The following is a 23,088-nucleotide window of genomic DNA, read 5'->3' as shown; positions in this document are numbered from 1 at the left end:
TTCATGATAGATTGTTTGCCAGTTCATGCCAAGGTAAAAAAAGCACTGCACAGACACTTTAATTGAGCATACATGATGGCATTGCTTCGGGAGTTTACTATTAAAATACAAAGTTTAAAAAAGTTTGTATTCAAAGTCAAAGAACAAACAAAATGGGGTTCAAAATAAAAGTATGCTATCTGAACTCTCTGTTTCTTCCAAGTTCTGCTTTATCTTTGTTTATTAGTTTTTAAATAATGAATACTGTTATGTTTACTTTTTACTTTTAGTAGCAGCTGATTTGTGCATATGTAAGGCATTGCTATACATAATATATCCATAGCCTACAGTACAGATAATGTACACTGGTTCAGTTGGGTAATCCTGTTCATACCTATCTGAAAAAAATTACATTGTTTTTTTTTACTTAAGTAAATAACGGGCGGTTTCCCAAATAGGGGCACAGGGGTTAAGTCTGCCCCAGATAAAAATGCATGTATGAATTGAAAACAGCTTGTTCTGAAATATCTTAACATCAGCACCACTGTTTTGTCACAAGATACACAGCAGTATGTTTTTTGTGAGGTATGTTTGCAAAAACATTCATTTTAGTTATAAAGTAAATTTTAGTGTTTAAATGATTTGAGTAAGTAAGAAAGTAAGAAAAACACTTTTTTTTTCAAAAATTTGAGGGGTGCGGGAGGCCTCCAACATAAACTCTGGCTAACACAGGGAAAATGAATATGGAACAATGGGACCTCTGATCGGTTTACTTACAAGCATTCCTCAAAATATCTTCCTTTGTGTTCGTCAGAACAAAGAATGTATACAGGTTTGTAAAACATGATAGTAAGTACATTTTGACAGAATTTTCTTTTTTTTTGGTGTACTGTCACTTTAAGACCCCTCCATTGAGCACAACAAGGTCAATTTTGCCCAATAAAATATCCTGTTTGGCATAAGTGGAAAGATATATATTTGTATTTGTATTATAAAATAACCAAACACTAAGAAATATGTTTATTTGAATGCTTGTATTGTCTTATTTTTATAGACCAAAGTCATTTTGGGGACCCCTAGGTGTGGCCCCAGTCCAACACTGTTTTAAAACATATACTGTATACAATATTTAAAAGTTGTGTGATTTAATTAATTAAAACATCAGTAAGGTTTTTGTGAAATTTAATATGTATGTTACTCTTTCTCATTTCATTTTCACTCTTTTCAAATAATCTATTCTATTATTCTGTGAAATTCAGGTTAAAGTCTCATAATCTAATTATGAGATAGGAGCATCAAACTTTGATTTTTATCACTGATTTTACTTTATTTCAATCTTTGACATTGCCTTATTCTGTCAATTTATCAAGGTTATACTTTCACAGATGTTTTTATTTTTTAACTTTACATTAGGCTATTGGGGATGATTTTATGTAGAAAATGGTAAATCACCAAAAAAAATGATAAAATAATAATAATAATACTAATAATAAAATTACTGGACTGGTATAGAATTATATTTAACAATAAATATATAGCCATATTAAATCTAAATGTATTTTTTTGAAATATTCAATTATGTAGGTAGGCTAATAGTTTTAGTAAAAATAACCTATTTACAAAAAACAATACTGGTGTGCATCTTGAGACAAAACCATGATGACACTGATATATGTTAAGATATCAGATATGTAAGGTAAAATTAAGGATACTCAAACATGCATTTTAGTCTAGCACTAGAGGGAAATCGCCCCATATACAGTTATTTTATTGCATTTTATTATGCCATCGTTCAACCTGTGTTGTTTTGAACCCCATCATTCATCACTTTGAAAAATCTTTGCTTTTCCCTCCCTCACGTCCTCTTCAAACACAACCTGCTGAAGGTTTCACGGCAACGCAACATCAACTGCTGGCGAAACCACTGACGTACCTTCTTACATTTGCATATTCATGTAAGGATAACGCTATTGGTCACAGAATCACACGCGCGCGCGCCGCTCTGTATTTCATTAGCGGGCAGCGCAAACATCATTTGAATGGCGGGAGGCGGTCATTGGTGAATCGCGCGTCTGCAGTAACGTCAGGAGATTTGTGAATCGCAGCTGGAATGCGAGCTTGATTCAGACAAAGCAACGGCGCTGAAGAGACGCACACCGGACCGGACTGCCACATCACGCACAGGTAACGTTACCGACAGACATGCACACTTTCTCCATTACATCATTAATGCGTGTGCACTGCTCTGCTTTCACAAGTGTTTTTGGCTTCATAATGGCACATATAGAGTTCAAATTAATACAGAAAATATTTATTATCTATATAGTATGTACATATATTTTGCGTTGTTTTGCTCCAAGCGTGTTGCTTTTAAATAAATAACTTTTACATAGTTTATGGTTACTTCAAACTTGCGCATATTATGGACGTGATTTCCCTAGAAAGAGCCATTTGATGAGACTGGATTTGTAATACTAGCCTACTTTCTGAAGTGCACTACTTGACCTTGACAGTCGCAGCAAGTAGTGCGCCTTATTGACGGATGGGCAAACAGGTCGATATATCGTCTTTGGAGCAAATATGCTTTATTTTCTGCTTAAATCAGGGAGAAATTACGATTTTAAAGCCAAATTTATGCCATTGTAGCGAAGACAAGAAAAGTGAGCGTGAGGTGATGACGACAAAGGCAGTGATGACTCAAGGAGGGATGCAGCAAACAGGTTGCAGTACGCTGTGATTGACACTTACCCTTTTTAGTGTGTACTTTGCGCACTGAATCCGTGAATTGCGTAATGCTGTACGATATATCTTTATATAGCCTTCTTGTCTGTAAGGTAAAGTCTCTTTAAATCAAATAACAATAGAAATTCGAATGGTTTTCTTTATACAATTGTGAACCATCAGCTACCATTAAAACCATTACAAAATTGCTTTATGTAGTGTGTTAATGGTCTCATTCTAATAGGATTTAATGGTGTTCTATTTAATCCCATCTGACAGAAAATATACCACCAATGGAACCCAACACATTAGACCCACATAGTTTTCATTAAAACAAATACAATTCCCATTAAATCTATTTTAAAATCTATAGTTTATGTTGTTTTCTCAGCAGAGTTTAAAACTGCAAGGCCATTTCTATTTTAGCTTTAAATTGCGTTGTTACATGGCTGTATACTGTAAATATAACAACTTCAAATTATTGACTCATTATTTCCTCTATAAGTCATGCACTACTTTATTTCTGGTATCTGTTCAGGCACAAAGACGTTTTGGTGAAATAAACTGATACTTATGCTATATGTGAGAAGTTAGCATCTATGTATTTTCCTGTGGTTGGTGACCTTAGTTTGGCATAAAATGCTATTGAGATAACCAACTGTATCCTTTAAAGATGCTTATGCTAAATACTATGGATGTCCATAAAATGTTAATTCTCTTATCTCAAAGCGGGGTCATTCTGATATTGCACATGAAATGGAGCTCTGGAACCCTTCATTTTCATCAAGTGCCTCACGATCTCTGCATTTCATTAGTCCTATTCCTATTTTTAGCCACGCTTACACATGGCAAGACTGAACCAGACAGCACCAGCCGCTATCTATAGCCCTGAGAGAAAGCGAGAGCGTTTGTGTTTGAGAGCGAGGCTGGCGATGGCCTATTGATCCGAAAATAGCTGCCGGAGATTTAATGGCGCGTGTGACATTGGCGACGGGGCTGGCTTTGCCCATAGACCCGGCTTGACAGGGCGGATGGGCATGTGGAACAGACTTATGGAAATGGGTGCAAGCTGTTACCCGCTTGGCCTTGTTTGTGTGGGCTGACAAGAGACCGGCTCTGCTTTAAGCCCATCACCTAATCTTTTGGTGGAGCATTAGTTACTGGGGCCAGGGGTTAACATCTGCTCGGGGGGGTACTGGGAGGTAACTGTTCTAGTTTCATTTTTAACCTGTCATGAGGACAAGCTGTTTGTATCCCCTGCTGTATGACAATGCATTGAAGATAATTTAAACAGCTTTAACCTCTCATTAGTTTTTGAGTAAAAATGGGTTTACTTCAATACTTAGAGCGATGTATCTATGTGAAAAGTTAGCCTACAGTTTACTTTGTGTTGATGAACATTTCACGGATATCTTACTCCCCTCGTGAACAAATTTAAATGCAATATGTCATTTAAAGAGGTCATATTATAGAAAACATGATGCTCTGAGTTTAACATTTTATGTCACAGCTGGGACCAAAAGTCTAAGACCACTAGTGAAATAATTTTAATTCATTTCACTGTTTTGTTTATTTTTCATTTGTTTTACCAGCATTTGAGTTCAATTGAAAATAAAATCTTTAAATCTGGAGGTTTGGGTGGCACAGTGTCTCAGTGGGTAGCACTGTTGCCTCACAGCAAGAAGGTTTCCGGTTCGAGCCCCGGCTAGGGCAGGTGGCCTTTCTGTGTGGAGTTTCTGCATGTTCTCCCTGTGTCAGCGTGGGTTTACTCCGGGTACTCCGGTTTCCTCCCACAGGCCAAAAAACACGCAAGTTAGGCAAATTGGAGATACCAAATTGTCCCTCCCCCAACTTGTGTATAAATCAACTTGTCTGATTAAACTTGTGTATGGATTACCTGGTTCTCGCCATGAATATAGCCGTAGATACTGGAATGACGTTAAGAAATAAAGGAAGAAGAAGAAATCTGGAGGTTTCAGTTTCTTTTCCTATGTCCCTTAGAGCCATGAAGGGAGAGCATTTATTTGGCAACATGAGAAGCGCTCCATTTCTCCAGCGAGTGTATCTGCTAGGGGGAGAGGAGCTGGTCGTTCTGCTGCCCACCGTAGGGGAGTCTTCACTAGGTTTTCATCAAATCACCGACTTCAATGATCTCCCCACATCCCTATTCGCCTGCAACGTGGACCAATCAGTATTTGAAGACCAGGAAGACAAGGTATGGTTACATTACTCATCCAAAACTTGCTTCATCTTGAATGACTGGACTTTACTTGATTTAAAAGTCGCTTCTTTAGAAGTAAGCATGTGTGATTTCTTCACCTTTTTGGGAATATTTTTCTAAAAACATTTCTACCCATGTCTTCTATTGTTTGGACAAACTAGTCTTATTAAACTGTTTTATGCATATGACAGCAACAACAGAATTTCTATACCTACAAATAAAAACAGATAAATGCTTATATTCTTTTACAAAAATGAAGACTATTTAGATGAATTAGCATAGTAAATGCTCCACATTGGAACAATGGCGATGTAATTGGCAGGTATGCTAGAATGCTCCAGTGAAAAGCAATTCCCTCGACCTGTCCTACATGATTGTGAATTAGGCCTTTCCAAACCAATTATCCACGTGGGCCACATCAGGTGCAAAATTCGGCTTGTGGGCTCTCGTCGACACAGCTTTTCTTCCCATCTGCAATGAATTTACACCTAGCAACAAGGGAGTATCTTTCACAGTTTATATCCTTCATGTGAAAGCCTGTTTGTGATTTTGTTGCTGGTATGATTTGATTATGATGACCTATGGACGTCTATGTTTACAACAGATGAACCCTCATTTGCTATCATATTATGCCTATTTTCATTCAACATTATTTTGTCACAGATTTTGAATGAAATGAAAGTATGCTTCATTTTTTATATAAATTTGGGGAAAAAATAGGGCAGGTGGGGGAGATTCTTTGTGGTATTGTAAATATGACTAACCTATGATTAACTGCTAGTGGTACATGTTTAACATTTAAAGGGACACTCCACTTTTTTTGAAAATATGCTAATTTTACATTTACATTAGATTTTTACCGTTTTGGAATCCATTCAGCTGATCTCCGGGTCTGGCGGTACCACTTTTGGCATAGCTTAGCACAATCCATTGAATCTGATTAGACAATTAGCATCTTGCTAAATCGCGGAAAATTAGAAGTTGCGATTTTCTAGGCCGATATGGATAGGTGTCTGCAGCCAGGAGGCGCAATGATATTACGCAGTGCCCTTAAATAGTCCCCTGCTATTGAAAGTTACCAAGGGGACTATTTTCAGGCGCTGTGTAATATCATTGCGCCTGATGCAGCCATGTTACGGCAGCAAAGTCCTTGATTATTACACCAGAATGAGGGTATAGTTCCTAGCCATATCCTCCAAGAAAATCGCAACTTTTTTCCTATTTTCCGTCCGTCTTAGTAGACGATGTAACTACAGGAGAGTCAAGTTTTAAATAGGAAAAATATCGAAACTCTTTGGTTATTTTTTAGCGCAATGCTAATGGTCTAATCAGATTCAAGGGATTATGCTAAGCTATGCTAAAAGTGGTACCGCCAGACTCGGAGATCGGCTGACTGAATTCCAAAATTTCTAGTCTCCTTCCATAATTCCACCTGATGGGGGCGCTCTAAAGCTGCATTTGGTTTTAGCCTTTTTGATAAGTGTTTGAAAAATGAAAAAGTAAGCATGGCAAATAAATCACGTTATTCTGTTTAGTACAACCAGCCAAAGCATTATTTCATCCCACGACCTTTTAAATGCCCTATTGAACGGCTTACCATTGGTTGTTTGGCTGTTGCACAATTTTTATATCTGGCTTGTTAGGGCAAAGTTGTTTGAAGTCTATTTTTTCATTAACTGACTATCTTTCAAACGAATTCTGTAATGAAACTGTTCATGACAATCGGGTTGATTTGTACCACTTGCGATGCTCACAACCCGAAGAATCAGCCTACTTGTCACGCAGAAGCATACTCATATGCACTTTGCTTACGCAGAATGATATAGTATTGTCCGGAACTACGTTTAGGTAACGTAAAAGCTAGAGGGGCGGATTCAAATCTGCCCATATGGCTCTCTATTAGGGCTCGCTGCATTTACATTTTTCATCACAAATTTATATGCGGGGCGCTGTTGAGCTTGGAAGGGCAGAGGTAGCCTTTGCCCCTCTCAGCTCGATCATTATACATACAGTTGCCAACCGAGCCATGCAAAAAAGTGGTGAAGTATGTTCTTTTCTAAAATTCGAGAAAATCCTCCGCTACACCTTTAACTTTTATAATTATGTTATGGGAACATTAGAGAGCTACATTGTAATGCAACATGTTCAGCAAATAACATAAAATGTAGTTGTCTGACTACAGAAGACTGAATATAGTGTGCAGCACAAGTCTATTTTGATATATTTTTTCATTCTTGAAAAATAAGAACATGGATTTTTAACAACATGAGGAATAAATCAAGACAGAATTTAAATTTTTGGTGGGAACTAGTCTTGTAGGATTTATCACTCAAGCTTGTGTAGTTGCTTCAAGTTCAGTCCCCTGCACATTGCATCACTTGGAACAACAAACACAGGAGTTACTGAATATTTGACCTCAAGTGGAATATTTAGCTCTGACTTTCTTCGAATAGTTTTAAAGACCATAGATCATGTGATACGTTCAGCTCTGCCAGGTCTGACCTACACTGGGCTGCACCACACATGCACACATTTCTTACACTGATATATCCTGACAGCTTCTTTCAGACAGACTAAATCATTGGATCATGGGTGATGTAAAAGGTGGTCTGTGTTTCGCTCTGTTCAGTCACCAGAAGGGTTCCTTATAAAACAGAGCAAGTGCTCTATCCTATCCCCATTAATGGTTCCACTAATGTGAACATGCACTCAGCAATTCTTGAAAAGTATCCCCTTGCTTCACATTAACTTGAACCTGACTTTGCATGTGGTTAATTTTCTTACATAACAAGTAACAGTGTTGAAAGTTATTGTTTTAAAGGTGAGCTTAGTGATCCGTAATAAGAGACTTGTTGTACCACACTGTTAGTTTGGATTGGGGCAAGGTTGTGTATGAGTGTCTTTGCTAAAAGGTAGTTTATATTGTAGCCTTATTAATGCATAAAGCACTCCCCTGCTTAAAAAAAAAACGTTAAGAAGCCTCACATACGGATAATATTCATTTCACTTTGTAGAATATATTTATCACAAATCTCCATTTATCCCAAAATTACAGGAATTTGAATTTATATGAATATTTTGGTCAGTATCGCCCAACTCGACCTTTAGTGCAGTATTATTATTTTTTGTGATATTACTGTTTATAATATTACTGTAATAAGTAATAAAGAGTATTTATGTGTCAATATAGGTTTTACAGTAAAATAGACAAAATCGGGTTGATTTGTACTGCTCAAGATGCTCACAACCCAAAGAATCAGCCTACTTGTCACGCAGACCCACATTGATATGCACTTTGCTCACGCGGAATGATATAGTATTTATGTGTCAATATAGGTATTACAGTTAAATACAGTAAAAATAAATAGTATGTGTCAATATAGGTATTACAGTAAAAATACAGCAAAAATTGAAAAAAGTATAAAATATTGTAAAAAAAAAATACAGTAAAGTACTGCGTTATAGCTATACAGTAATAATTTGTGTACTGTAAAACTGTACAGTACAGTATTGTAAAACCAAAATACAGTAACTTACTGGCAACCGTGCTGCCAGTACCGTACTGTAAAAATACAGGGAAATCGTTAACAGTGACCTTTAGTGCAGTGAGCAATGGAATGCTCCGGATTCATGAAGCTTAATGACAGATGACAGCTATAAGACCGTTGTTATTCTCGTGTCTCTGCCTCGCCTCTCCCCAGGAAGCGGCCCGCTGTCGAATGCCTCCACTTTGCTGATTGATCAAGGGTGGTCAGAGCGTGTCAAAGGAGCATCAGTACTCTGTCGTTGGCTTCAGGCATGATTCTCCGAGCTGTCAGAATGTTTGAGTGTGTTTGGCACCTCTGGAGGAGTTGCTGCTTGTGCATCTGAGCCACTGAATCAATTTAGTAGGCTGTGATTATATTAACCCCATGAAAGTTCAGGTGATGCATAGGATCTATTTTAAGACACGTGCCGATATTAGTTCCCTAAGAATAGGAAAGCAATCTAACAGGTTTTTTACGAAATCAGACTGTCTGGAGCCCACGCAGAGAGCTGATGCAATGTGAATTATATGGTTTGACTCCTATTACAGGACTAAGACTAAATGTCCTCCGTTCTAATAATGTGGGCTTGATGGAGCAAAAATAATGTTATCATACAAACTTTGGTTAGGGACGTTTCAGAATAGGTTACATGACAGCATAACTGTGCGTTCACACTGCAACCGGTGAGAGCGTCAAAGTGGCCGAAAGTCATCTTGAAAAAGTGAAGCTGCTTGCTGGTGGTTGGCTGCAGTACAAGTCATAAACCCCGCCCTCCTTTAGGGAAGGGCGGGTCTATCAAAAAAGATTCCATTGGGGTAGGGGCGTGTTTGTTTACAGGCGGGTGATTTGAAATGTCAACAATAGAGATCATGGACCCTGCCTTTAACAATAAAAGCATAATAAAAATTTTTCTTTCATACACTATTGCAGTAACATTTACTAAGAGAATGATGCACATCATCCAGCATAGATCTGACATAGAAATTGTCTCTCTTGAGCTTGGCCTGCATCAATACAATCGATCTCTAGTTTGAAAACATCACATAACCAAACATGATTTACAAAATGTTTTACTTACTAGCGGCCTTGAATTGTTGGCATGCCAAACGCAAAAGAAATGTTGTCAGTGACGAAGGAGTCCTGCAGAAATATAGAACAAGATTTATACTTGCATGTACAGTATAATGCTGACTAATCTTTCTACAGTGATACAGTACATGTGACTTAGCTCAAACAAATAAGAGTTTAGATGGTTTAAAATTTTTACAGATAACAATAGTTTAGCATGGTAAGCAAAAATAAATGATGTTTTATTAACAAAGTTTGGGAGGAGCACAATCAGATATTTAACCAATACGGCACAGATACAATTCATTTAACTAACCAGCCTAAACACTACCTACAGTACCTCCGTCCTGAGAACGTTTTCCGACATCCCTCCTCCACCCCAACTCCTCAGTCTAATCTGTTTTTATTCCACTTTAGGGATGGGGAGTTCTCCGGGTTCAGACCGTACCCCGGATTCGGCGTTCGGGCCACAGTCCGGACCCGGAGCCCTCCCCCGGGACAGCACGCAAAAATATGCTTACTGATTATAATTATGCAATCAGATTAGATGTAAAGGCGAACTTGTGAAGCTACAGTATAAACAGCCTGGTAGAGGAACCAACATGATGTCGGTGACCAACAATGGTTAACCTTTGGTTAGTAACCATGTTTTTTGGTGTACTGATTATTACTATTTGTAAAACTACTGTATGGTTTTACTATGGCTACACTCTGCTGGGTTATTTTCAGCCCCGCTTAGGTTGAAAAGTTACAAACCCAACCCATTGGGTTGTAATTCAACTTATACTGGGTTGATTTAACCCAAAATGCAGGATTGTTGTAACCCATTGCTGGGTCAAATGTAAACGTTTTCTGGTTTAATTTAGCTCAACAGCTGGGTTTTTCCCCTTTTGACCAAATGCTCTGTTAAAAATAACTTTTGCAGTGTAAAGGTAGTAAAACCATGACTATTTTGTGGTAACCATTGTGTAACCATGTTTTTCTTACACTGAAAAAATTAATTAAATTTTCTGAAAACTTGATTCAATCATGTTTAACTAGTGTACATAATTAAATTACGTAGATCCAACAATATTTTTAAGAAAAATCATTTTAAGAAAACTAAATTAAGTTTTAAATTAAAAAAAAATGTAGTTTTAAATGTTTTTTTTGTTGTTGCAAAAATTGTTGGATCTATGTAATTTAATTTAATCATGTGCAACTGGAGATTTTTTAAGTGTAGTTTTATTTGTAGTAAAACCATGGTTAATTTTTGGAAGGGAAGAACATTCTGCTTAAAACCGCACTTTAAAAATGGCTGGGTTGTTTTAAACTCATGCAGGGTAAATATTTCCTTACAAAAATTAACCATGATTTTACTACAAAAAACATGGTTACTGTAGTAAAACCATGGTAACCACAAAATAACCATGGTTTTGACAACCATGATTTTCAAAAACCATAGTTAAACCATGGTTAGTGTAGTAAAACCATGGTTTTGCTGATAGTAATCAATACACGAAAAAACATGGTTTTTTACACTTTTACCATAATAAAACCATAGTTAATTTCATAAGAGTTGGACAGAACACATGTTGGGTTAAAAATCACCTAATGCTAGATTAAAAATTACTCGATGTTGGGTTGTTGTCATGCAACCATGGGTTATAATAACCCAGCAGTTGGGTTTAAACAACCCAACATTGGGGCAATTTTACCCTAGTGGTGTGTCCTGTCCAATATTTACCCAGCATGGGTTAAAAATAACTAGCCCACTAAGGACTCCTGACAAAAAAAGAGGAATCTTAAGTTCAGAAGAGTTCTGGTTTCATCAGTTATGTAATTCAGCTTGCTGGCCTTGGGTTCTGCTTTATATGGGCATATGAGTTTTAAGTGGAGTTACAAGTATGGCCTTTTGTTCTGCATGAATTCCTTTCCCGAGACCCAAGCACTATAGCTGTTTCTCTCTCTGTGTGTGTGTCTGTGTGTGTGTGTGTGTGTGTGTGTGTGTGTAACCCCAAGCTTTTGCATGCAAGGTTGGCTAAAGTTCACGAAACGCTTGAAACCGTAACCCAGTAATGCAACGCTCCAGAAATATCAGACGTCTGCTCTATTGCATGACGTTTATATAGTGCAGAGACACAGAACCAAACAGGCTAATGTTATCCTCAAGTGAGTCATTAACATTCCAGTGTCACTCTTTTTATTGCTCTGGCCAGCCCTGATACGTGATGCTGCGATTCTTGTTTTGCAGCCTGTCAAGGTTAAATACTTGAATGGGGATCTATTAGCATTAATGCCGCTCACTCATGCGGAGCTGTGCGTGACGCATGCGTGACCTCCCCACTTTACCTGTGCTCAGTGTTTTTGCCGGAAGGGTTTAATTCGTCACACTCACTACACATGTCATAATGTTCTCTCTCTCCCCACGTTCTCCCTGCTGTCTGATCACTTGGTTACATAAGACTTTCATCTTTCATCCACCATTTTTTTTTGTATTTCTTAGGGTCAGTGATACTCGATAACTTACAATGTATTGTATGTATACTTTATTCCATAAACCAAAACACGAAATACATTGTTTTGGTGAAATTTTAAGGTATTGACTGGCGACACAATCTCATGGCACTATGTGGTAATTTGTGCAATCACATGCGTACATTTTTGTATGATCTGCCTTTGCCTCATTGATGTTGGGGTTAGGGACAGGATTAGTGGTAAGGTTACAATGTTTTTCTACAATTCACGTTGCATAAATTTACATGCACTGCAAAAAATACATAAGAATTCCTGGGAGATCAGGTTGGGTACCAAAAGCATTCTTTGCATTGCAAGCAATCCCATAATGCACTGCACTGAACACATACGGTGTTGGCCTTGGGCACTATTGATTTGAATAGTGCTGTGTGTCCCTGATTGACCAGCTAATCTGTACGTTGTGATTGGCCTGAATACCTCTGACGTCAGCCGGAAATGTGACGCTCATTACCATGTTTGAAAGATTCGCTCACAATGCAATGCTGACAGGAGTTAACTTACAGGCTCAGTCCGAGGCGGGAGGATTTATGATAATGTCGGCCTTCTCTACATCACCAATCCCAGGAAGTAAACTGTTGCCTACAATCTGTGTGTTTGTCGTAGTCCAAGAAAAGAGATTTACGTTGGAGACGATAACTCGTGTCATCGTTTACTTTGGGGTTTGTACCTTTTGCATATTGTTAACATGTACTCTAATACACACTTACACACCAAAGGAAATGTCAAATCGTGAATTGGACCATAGGTGCCCTTTAAAGAAATTTATATTTTGATGTCACAATAGAAATATAATTTCCTTGAGACCATTGCATTGTGGGATGCTGTACTGTATTATGTGCATTGTGCATTGATACATGTCATCCATTTTTTTCATGCATGCAGAAAATGTACAGTACGTATCTCAGAGGCAGTATTAGTACTGTATAGACATGTATTCAATAAGTAGGGTGGTGACGACTATTGTACAGTATCACGGATATCCGTATTTAATTGTAGCGTGAGTCATTTATAATTTTTCCATATTAGATATATTTTACCCCAGTGCTGTCTACCACTGAACTGTAGGCAAGGGCAATGACGTCACTCTCGAATCAAGACCACAAATCAAACCCTGTTGAACGGACAGCCAGAAAGCTCCGGCCTTTGATTTATTGTAATCAAAGGCTGCAAAGTGTCTATTAAGATGCAGCTGTTACATGGATCAGCAGCACAATTTATAAAAAAAGTTCTTCATTTGTCACATTGGTGCCATTAGGCTTAGAAAATGAGAGGTTTTAAAAATGCTTTTAGATATTTTTATCAATACTTCTAGTTTTAGTATTTTCAAAGAAAAATGCAAGACCAACATCATATGCAGACTTGGGAAGTAGCCTAATAAAAAAAATATTCGAGTGCAGAATGTGGCCTCTATATGTATATACTCTCAGGAGGCATATTGAAAATGTAAACTGTTGCTTAAATGTGCCCTCACTGTTACAAAGATTTTAAGTGTGTTGCTGTGACTAGAATATAGAAAGATGACGTGCGGACATTTTTGTGAGCTACAGTATAATGCTGTGTTCAAATATTGATGTCCTCCTGAAGCATGTACGGTGAGTCAGGGTAAAGAGCAGATCTTGACTGCACCGTGTGCTGAAAATAACTCACTCAATCCACATTACTCACAACGAGTCTCTTTTCAAGAACCCTGCGCAGAGATTAGTGCTTTTGTGACTCCCAGCCCTGACAATTTCCACACACATTATCAGTGTGAGAGTGAACTATGAGTAATAACTGTGTAACTGGGACAGGACCCATTCGTTCCAGGAATTCTCGTTTAAGATATAGACTATATTTATGCACAGTTAATGTTAAGAGGTGTATTTTTAGGCTTTTTAAGATGTGAAATAAATCTTTGGTGTTCCTAGAGTAAACATGTGAAGTTTTAGTTCAAAATACCATATAGATCATTTATTATAACATGTTAAAATTGTCACTTTGTAGGTGTGAGCAAAAATTTGGCGTTTTGGGTGTGTCTTTAAAATGCAAATGAGCTGATGAAATTCAAAAACTGATCGCAATAAAGGTGGTTTGTTGAAATTGAAACTTAATTGTGCTGTAAATTAGGGCTGAACGATACATCGAATTTTCATCGTCATCGCGATATGAACTCACGTGATGAACACATCGCAACAGACAGCCTTGACGCGATGAATGAAGGGAAAACAGTAAGCGCATGTAATAAACGTTTGACCTATCACGTTTAGTCCTGAAGACATGTGCTGCGTCCGAAATCGCCTACTACCATACTATATAGTATGCAAAAAGCACTACTTTGCCTACTATATATTATGGAAGTAGGCGGTTTCGGACGCAGCGATGGTTTGCGCGTTCATGCTATGAGGCCAATCAGGGGAACCCCCAAGTCAGCTACGCTCAGATTGATTTGTGAGGTGTCAGTTGCGACGCTGTGCCTGTTAGCAAAAACTATGGCAGAGGAAGGAGAGAAGAGTGAGGAAAATGTGTTGTCAGACGAAGACCTTGTGGTGAAAATGAACAGCACTTCAGCTATATCATGGAATTATTTTGGATTTAGGAGAGATGACGCCGCAAACACAGGTACTGTGGAAGCGGTGATTCTCATATTGCGTTTATTGCGCGCTCAAGTTCATTATTTCAAATGTATGTGTGCTCTTGGAGCGCCGCGGTCGCGACACGCTCGTTTTTCCAGGTATTTCAAAAACATTTTAACTTTTCAGAATGACACAAGCGCAGCGTGCAGTTCATGTGACAATAACCTACGTGTCTAGTGTTTTCCACGTGTTTTAGGCGCGACATGTGAATGGCCCCTAAAACATGAAAAAAAACTATATATATTTATCGCAACTCACATCGTCATCGCAACATTAAACAATGTCATCGCACATCGCAACTTTTCCTCACATCGTTCAGCCCTACTGTAAATTATTTTCTCTCTCTCTTTTTCTCTCTGCACTAAATGTCAGTGCCCTGGTTGGATAGTGCAGATTAAGAGGCGGTATTATTATAATAAGATCTCCTTATGACATCCAAATTTCAATGACCTATTTTTTCACATGCTTGCAGAGAATGGTTCACCAAAACTTAGTTACTGGGTTGATCTTTTTCACATTTTCTGGGTTGATAGAAGCACTGGGAACCCAATTATAGCATTTAAACATGGAAAACATGGAGTAAGATTTTCATGCCATGGCCCCTTTAAGTTCAGTTACATATCAGTTAATACCGTATGTCCGCTCTGGCGACTGAAATCTGCCTTCCAGTTAATAGTACCAATTAGGGGTGTGACGAGATTTTGTACAAGATATAGAGAGAGAGAGATATCGCAAAATTAATTATATATTTTTTTATAATACTGTATGTTCATGACTTGAAAATTTAATGCTCATTTAACTGAAATAAACCAGGCTTGATGACGTATAATGCAGCCTGCATGATACGACCTCCGGAGGATGCAGCTTTCTGTTTGAGAAATGGCCACTGTCCTAATATCAGCATAAAGTTACGTTTCTGGTCTGATCTCTGATCAGTCGTAACTGGAACTAGATGTAATATTACTCCACCCACGCCACTGTCACGTGACAGGGATTTTACTCAGTCTGTCGATCTGATTCTAAGAAAAGCCAGAGTAAACCTTTTAAACAGATCACTGAGTCATATTTTGTTATTTTTTACAATGTGATATAAACGGCACAGACACTGTGGGAAGGGATAACAAGTTACATAACATTGATTTATTTAGTGATGTTATGCAAATGTTACAGTTTAGCTTGTAAATACCAGACATAAATATCTTCCCTTTTCACACACATTGAAAGGATAGTTCAGTTATAATAAAAAAATGAATTTACATGAAGAATAAAACGAGGCATTATTTGCTAAAAAAATGTAATCTCATACACTGTTAAAAATGGTCCCTAGCTGTCACTGGGGGAGTACCCTTTAAAAACTTGGTAAAAATATGAAATGATAATAAAATGAACTCTTTGCAAAAGTGCACTTTTGGGTACTGCCCCAGTGACAGCAAGGGGAAATTCTTTTGACCACCCTCACATCTGACAACATTTTCTAAGGTATAAATGTAATATTTAGAAAACACATATCAAAAATCTCCACAAACTTACATCAATTTCTTTTTGGTTTTTCATTCCCTATGAAACACACATAATCTCAATGTTTTTTTATATAACTAAATAATTCTGAGTTCATGCTGTTCCTTAGGGAACACATGATTTCCCAAAGCCTCTATCTCGGCAAGAGTTTCTCGTTTGTCTAGCAAGCTTTTTTGTCTGGGTCAGTGTTTGTGACCCTTTATCATTTTTCAGAATAACATTTTGATTTCTCTAAAGAATACCCTAATCTCAGCTCTTACTCAGAAAATAAGTGTAAGCAAATGTTGATAGTGAGTTTGTGACAGCACTGACATATTTTCATCAATTCTCACGTCAAGATCATCACTAAACAATTTTCCTAATATGATACTTCATTACAGTCTGTTTCTGTGATTCAGTTGTGTCCCTCTATTGCTCACTGCATGAAGGTGCTTTACAATGCCATCGAAGAACCATTTTTGGGGAAATGGTTCTATAAAGAACCTTTAACATCTGAAGAGCCTTTCAGTTTCACCAACGGTCCTTTGTAAAAATGGTTCTACAGATTATGCAAATGTAACAAAGAAATGGTTCACTGAAAGGTTCTTTGAGGAACCAAAAATGGTTCTTCATGGCAATCAACCCCAAGACTATAGCAAGCACCTACACTGTCAAAATATATACCCCAGCTGTCACTTGGGACGGTACCATTTAAAAAAGGTCATAATATGTACCATTAGGTCCAGATATGTATAAATTTTGTACCAATATGTTACTTTGAGATACTAATAAGCTTCATTTGGTATATATCTATCTATATATGAACTCTTTAGGTGCAAAACAATACTTTTTTAAGGGTACCACATCAGTAACAGCTGGTGTACAGATTTTGACAATTTTTCTTGACAGTGTTGCAATGCCCTAACCTCCCAGGCAACCACTTACAATACCTTGGTGAGTTTTGCCTGCGAGTTTATTACATCTGTAATGCAGACATAAACCTTTTTTTCACTTGTTCAATATTACTGATTTGGTTTGTATTTGTATTGTGTTATCTGTTGATATTGATAATGTACTTTTATGGGTAAACAGCAGTGCAGATTGTTATGCGGTAACAGTTGGGAGATTCACAGATCTCTTCTTCCGGGGATCAGGGAAAGCTTATAGCACAAAATGTGAAACAGAATTCTGGAATGCTTTGATTCAGTCTGACATGTGGCTTATATGAAAATGTGTTTCGGTGTATTTGTGTTTACTTTAACTGCTCTGACATAAAATTGTTATTTAGTTTGTTTACCAGCAGTGTAACCGTGTTTGTGAGATAAGGAGGAAGTTCAGTGACAGGGAGAAAAGTTATCTGGAAGTCAACGTGTGTGTGTGTGTGTGTGTGTGTGTGTGTGTGTGTGTGTGTGTGTGTGTGTGTGTGTGTGTGTGTGTGTGGATGTGTGTGTGTTGGGTTTGCAGGGGAAAATCTGGGCTGGTTTTTTCCTGCCATGTTGCTTTGGAGTGGAAAGTTGATGGAAATATCCAGAGTGTGTCCCGGTTGCCCAGGGCCGCTGTATGTGCCATAATCATCTCCACTCTGGAGGAGTGCGCGCGTGTGTGTGTGCGTGTGTGTGCGCGAGTGTGTGTGTTTTATTGTATTGGGGAGGCATTGGAGCTCTCCGAGGTCCTGAAAGTTTAACTTTCTAAATTACTGCATATTATTAACCTTTAATGTTGTATACTATATATTCTATAGACGTATATTCTGTGTGTATATATTTACACACTATAAACTTTTAAACTTATTTAAGTGTCTTAACATATTTTTGCTTAACTGTTTCTACTAGTGCAGTGTTTTAACCCACATTCGCATTACGGTGAAGAATAGGTCATTATATTTCTACAATAAATGATACTGACAGTTGCTTCAGTATCCTGGTTTGTATTTTCTTTATAAATGAGGAGCATCTTTGATATTTGAATAGGCCACTGTTTGACATGTGACAGCTCTTTTTAAACCTCTGATGCTCACCAAGAAAATAATAACTTAAGGATTTTATTCTTCTGTTGTCATCTCCCGTGTATATTATTACAAGCCTTTGTGGTTTGAATAAAAGCTATTCCATCTTGCATTGCTTTAAATGACAACATGGTTAAATGTTAATATTTTGAAGCTCTTAAAGCTGCGTAGCGGATTATCAGTTTAGTCCATCCAGTAACAATTTAAGCAAAACAATTGAGATTTTTCTGTTATTCTTTTGGTCTTGTCTTGTGCACCTAGTCATGTAACATATCATGTATTGACTGTAGTTATGTTTTATGTTACAGTCCAAATAGGGTTTAGATTAATCTAGGACTAGGCATTAGTTATACAGTCTTATGAAATTACTTACCTATAGTCATGTATATGTTAAGTCATTTTTTTATTCTTTTTCATGATACTGTCACGAATTTCTGCGTTTTCGTGATCGTATCAACGAATTCTTTTTATGTCTTATTGTCACGTATTGGTAACTCAGCTGTTTTGTCCTATTTTCTTACCATTGTCGCTTCGGTTTAGGGTTAGATTTACATAAAATGACATCCTTACCCAAACCCAACTCTAACTCTAACGCCAGGCGACAATGGTTTAAAAATTAGAAAATATAAAAAAATAAATCAGAAAAAATAGTATGGGTCCTATTTTAACGATCTGAAACGCAAGTGCGAAGCGCAATGCGCAAGTGACTTTGTGGGCGGATCTTGGGCGCTGTTGCTATTTTCCCGGCAGGAGAAATAACTCTTGCGCCGGGCGCAAATCAATAAGGGGTTGGCCTGAAGTAGGTTCATTATTCATAGGTGTGGTTTGGGCGTAACGTCAAATAAACCAATCAGAACGCTATCCAACATTCCCTTTAAAAGCAAGGGCGCAAGTTCCATGGCGGGTTGCTATTATTATGACGGATTTACCAGGCGCATGCCAGGAGCGGTTCACAGCCGAGGAGACCGACGTTCTTGTAAGAACAGTCAAAGACAGAGAAGTTGTTTTGTATGGGGATAGGAGAAACCCGCCCAAATCAGCGTAGGTTAAACAGGCGTGAGAGGAAATAGCCACAATTGTCTCATCAGCTGGCATCCCCATCGTTGCGCCAAGCGCTACAATGATGTCAGGAGACGGGGGAATCCCAAGCTTGCCAGCATAAATCGGGCACGCCGTGTAACGGGAGGTGGATCTGCCTCAGGACCTGACGCCAGCAGAGTACATTGCTGCGTCCACCCTCACCGCTGAAAGGGTTTGGGGGCTTTGAAATCGGACCCAAGAAACGCAAGCAAGGTCCAACCCCAAAGAACACTTACAAATCAAGTTCATATACATTAAGGTTTCTTATAAAAATATTTTAATCATTATTTGATTAAAATAATTTTTTTAACGCAGCCACACAATAAATAAAAACTATCACCACAATGCTCACCACTATGATTCCCCTTATCTCATGTGTTAATATGTTTTATTGTAACAATTTATGATTTGCAAAAATAACTGTTGCACCTGTGTAGATTAGATAAGCAAAGTGTGTGCGCGTTATGCACGCTATACATTATGGTCAAGCATGCGCCCTTGAAATAGCATAATGAACCATGCGCAACGCGCCACTGACTTTAGACTAGTTTTTTTTGGTCAGCGGCGCAATTGTTTTTTGAAACTGCAAAATAGCATCAGGGATGGTTTGCGCCGCAACACACCTCCTTTTGCGCTGAACTGCCCAGGGAGCGCAAGTTCATTCCCTAGTTTGCTGACGTGCGTCTGTGGAGGGAAAAACCCGCTGTGCGCCGGTGCAAAATACTATTGATACATGCGTCACTGACAAAGTCAATTGCGCTGGGTGCAAGATAAGGCCCTATAAGCCAATACATTAAGTGACATCCTAATGCAAACACCAAATCTAACCCTGAACCGAAGCGACAATGGTTTGAAAATAGGAAAAAGCAATTAAGTAACCAATACATGACTATGACACACAAACAGAAATGTTATACGATCACTAAAAAACGCGCAAATTCGTGACAGTATCACGAAAAAGAATAAAAAAATTACGTGACTATAGGTACATAATTTTGTGAGACTGGGTAGCAGTTATATTAGAACATAGTAGTATTTTTTACAAACCTTACAAAAAACATTACTGTGGTGTACATCTTGGGACAAAACAATGGCACTGATATATGTTAAGATATGTCAATGAAAATTATTTATTTAAGTCTATTTATGGCTGCACAGTATAGGCTACCGCATCTGTACCACCAAGTTGTACAGTTATTTTTACATGTAAATGTTTGTATACATGAGCTTAACTTCAAACCTACTTTCCTTCAAACTGTACTTTCTATGACCTCCACTCTGGAGCATTTTTAGAAAGACAGCTGCTGCTGCTTGGATTGCCTAAAGCACAAACTGATCTCAGACCAGGTCCAGGGATTGCTGTCTCAGTTCACCATCACCCGTATCCAACAGGATGCTGTTCCCTGACATTCATACTCGCATTCAGGAGCCATGCAGAGATATAAATGGGTTTAGGGCACAGGAGACCCTCAGGGGGCTTCAGACGCAGGGCCATATGTTGGCATTGACAAGAGCAGTGCTGGTGTCATCGTGCTAGTGTGCGACCAGCGGGTGAGCCAAAGCAAAGGGTTGCCAGGCAGTGGGGAGCAGACACATGGGTGTCTGGGCAAAGATTATATTATTGCATATGGGTCTCATTGTCTGCACAAAATAACAAAACAAAAAAATAACAGAAATGTTATATCTATAGACGGTTTCATCGGACGCACGTGCAGTGACACGATACACGTCTGGTCCGAACTTTACTTCCGGTTTCAGTTTTTTTTAATGGTCTGACTAGTTGCTAAACTGAACCCATGAACAAATACCTCGTCGAAAATATCAAATGTTTCGGTTTCCAAGGTAATCTACGTTTGTTTATTTTGCTTGTTATATAAAAAATGTTTAAAGTACTTTGTTGTTATTTATTTATAGCGAAGTTAACCGGAAATTACGGGTGGACCACGAAAGCCGCTTGTTTATGTTGTTACTGCTGAAACCCTCTATAGTGTTCCCTTAAAATGTTTAAAGGAAATGTGTTTGTGTATCATCTAGTACAGACAATAATTGTTACAGTTAATACTGCTAATGCACATCTTATGAAAGATTTGCCATAACACTGCTATACTGTATAGTTAATAAATTCTTAGTTTTTGCTTATTTCTATACTGTTTTTCTGTGAATTTCCTTCAAATTAAGAAATCTTAGATGATGTGTGTAATGTTTTCAATGTTTTCCACATTAAATTATTTATACTTACCAGGTTTAATGTGGATATAGAAAGTGTGGATTTCCTTGAAACACTATCCTCACCAGTCCAACACTGGCTTAGCCAATGATGTAAATTTAAAGTGGGATTATCTTTTCGGTCAAGCAATAGCAGATGTGGGGATACATGTTCGAAAACAAACTATATTTTGCAGTTCCTTTTGGTGAAACAGAACACGTTTTACATCTTGGGCCCTATATTTTAACGATCTAAGCGCATTGTCTAAAGCGCACAGCGCAACGTCTAAATGGGCGTGTCCGGATCCACTTTTGCTAAATTAACAACGGGAAAATTGGTTTGTGCGCCGAGCGCATGGTCGAAAAGGGTTGGTCCAATTTTTTTTAATGAGTAATGGGAGTATTTCGGGCGTAACGTGCAATAAACCAATGAGAGTCTTAGCTCTCATCCCCTTTAAAAGCCTGTTGCGCGGGCGCTATGTCTAATCCCTATTTAGATGACGGACTTTGTAAACTGAAAAACTAAGCGGAGGAATAAGATCCCCAGTTTAAGATTAATGTTAAATAGTTGTGTTGAAATTGTTATTTTTTATTAAAACCTTTAAAACCTGTTTTCTTTTAGTCATTGAAGTAAAAAAGCAGGCTTTTAATTGCTGTAAATGTATGGCTAAAAAATAATTTACAAGTATGTAAGAAAAGGTTTGTACTCTAAAAATACTTTATTTGTAACAAACAGGAAATAAAGAATTTACAAACAGCTCTCCACGTTTCAGCACTTGGACAGCATCACAAGATTTTTTTTTTAAAGCATTACATAAAAATGTTTCTCATCTCACCATATCCACAGGTACAGAGTCATCATATAAAATAAATCCGTGAGGTAGCATTTAAAAAAAAAAAACATTTAAAAACAGATGCATTTTTTTAAAGCAAAGCATTTATTTACTTACCAGGCTACAGGTGAAGCAGCTCTTTGCGCCTTCTAACGTGACGTCTCATAATTATTCCTCATTTATGTCCAAGAGATTCAATCATATTTTACATTCAATCCTTTAATTTTTCATATTTAAAAACGTTTTTGTGCTGCTGCGCATTCATGTGTGTGATAAGCAAACCCACGTTGTCCTCCCGTTTATAGGCACATACTAATGCGCTCTTTAAATAACATAAAACACATTGCGCCATTGACTTTAGACTTTAGAGCAGGTTTTTGTTGGTCAATGGCATAGTCTATTTTAGTTGCCTCAAAATAGCAACGCGCCAACAATGCGCCTGAACACCCCTCGTTTTCAGACCAGAACGCCCATGGGCGCAAAAGGGGGCGCAAATGCAGTTGCTATTTAAACAACGTGGCGCCAAACGTGAAAATTATAATTGCGCAGGATGGAAACTAGCAAAAGACACTTGCGTCGCGCACTGCGCTGCATTGCGCCGGGTGTAAGATAGAGCCCCTTATGTCTTTAACTGAAATGATACTATACTATTTTCTGCTCAACACAGTAATATAAGTTAGATTAAGTGACTAAAGTGACTTTGGGGCGGTTTCCCGGACAGGGTTTAGATTAACCCAGGACTAGGCCTTAGTTATATTAGGACATTCAAGTCGTTTTTACAAACATACCTTAGAAAAAATCATTACTGGTGTGGATCTTGAGA

At 38.0% G+C, this 23,088-nt stretch overlaps 1 protein-coding gene across 1 annotated transcript in view; it reads left to right on the top strand.

Annotated features, from left to right (window-relative positions):
• The first annotated feature begins 1,976 nt into the window (after positions 1-1,976).
• rcan2 (regulator of calcineurin 2) overlaps positions 1,977-23,088 on the top strand; it is a 79,260-nt gene continuing 58,148 nt past the window's right edge. The window contains exons 1-2 of the mRNA XM_065256198.2: positions 1,977-2,163; positions 4,702-4,915. Coding sequence (XP_065112270.1) covers positions 4,706-4,915 — 210 coding nt within the window. The 5' untranslated portion in view covers positions 1,977-2,163; positions 4,702-4,705. The remainder of the gene's footprint in view (positions 2,164-4,701; positions 4,916-23,088) is intronic.

Source organism: Paramisgurnus dabryanus, chromosome 12 (genome assembly GCF_030506205.2).
Source record: "Paramisgurnus dabryanus chromosome 12, PD_genome_1.1, whole genome shotgun sequence".
NCBI classification, from domain to species: Eukaryota; Metazoa; Chordata; class Actinopteri; order Cypriniformes; family Cobitidae; genus Paramisgurnus; species Paramisgurnus dabryanus.
The sequence above is the reverse complement of the archived record's forward strand: the minus strand, read 5'-3'. Positions and strand labels throughout refer to the sequence as shown.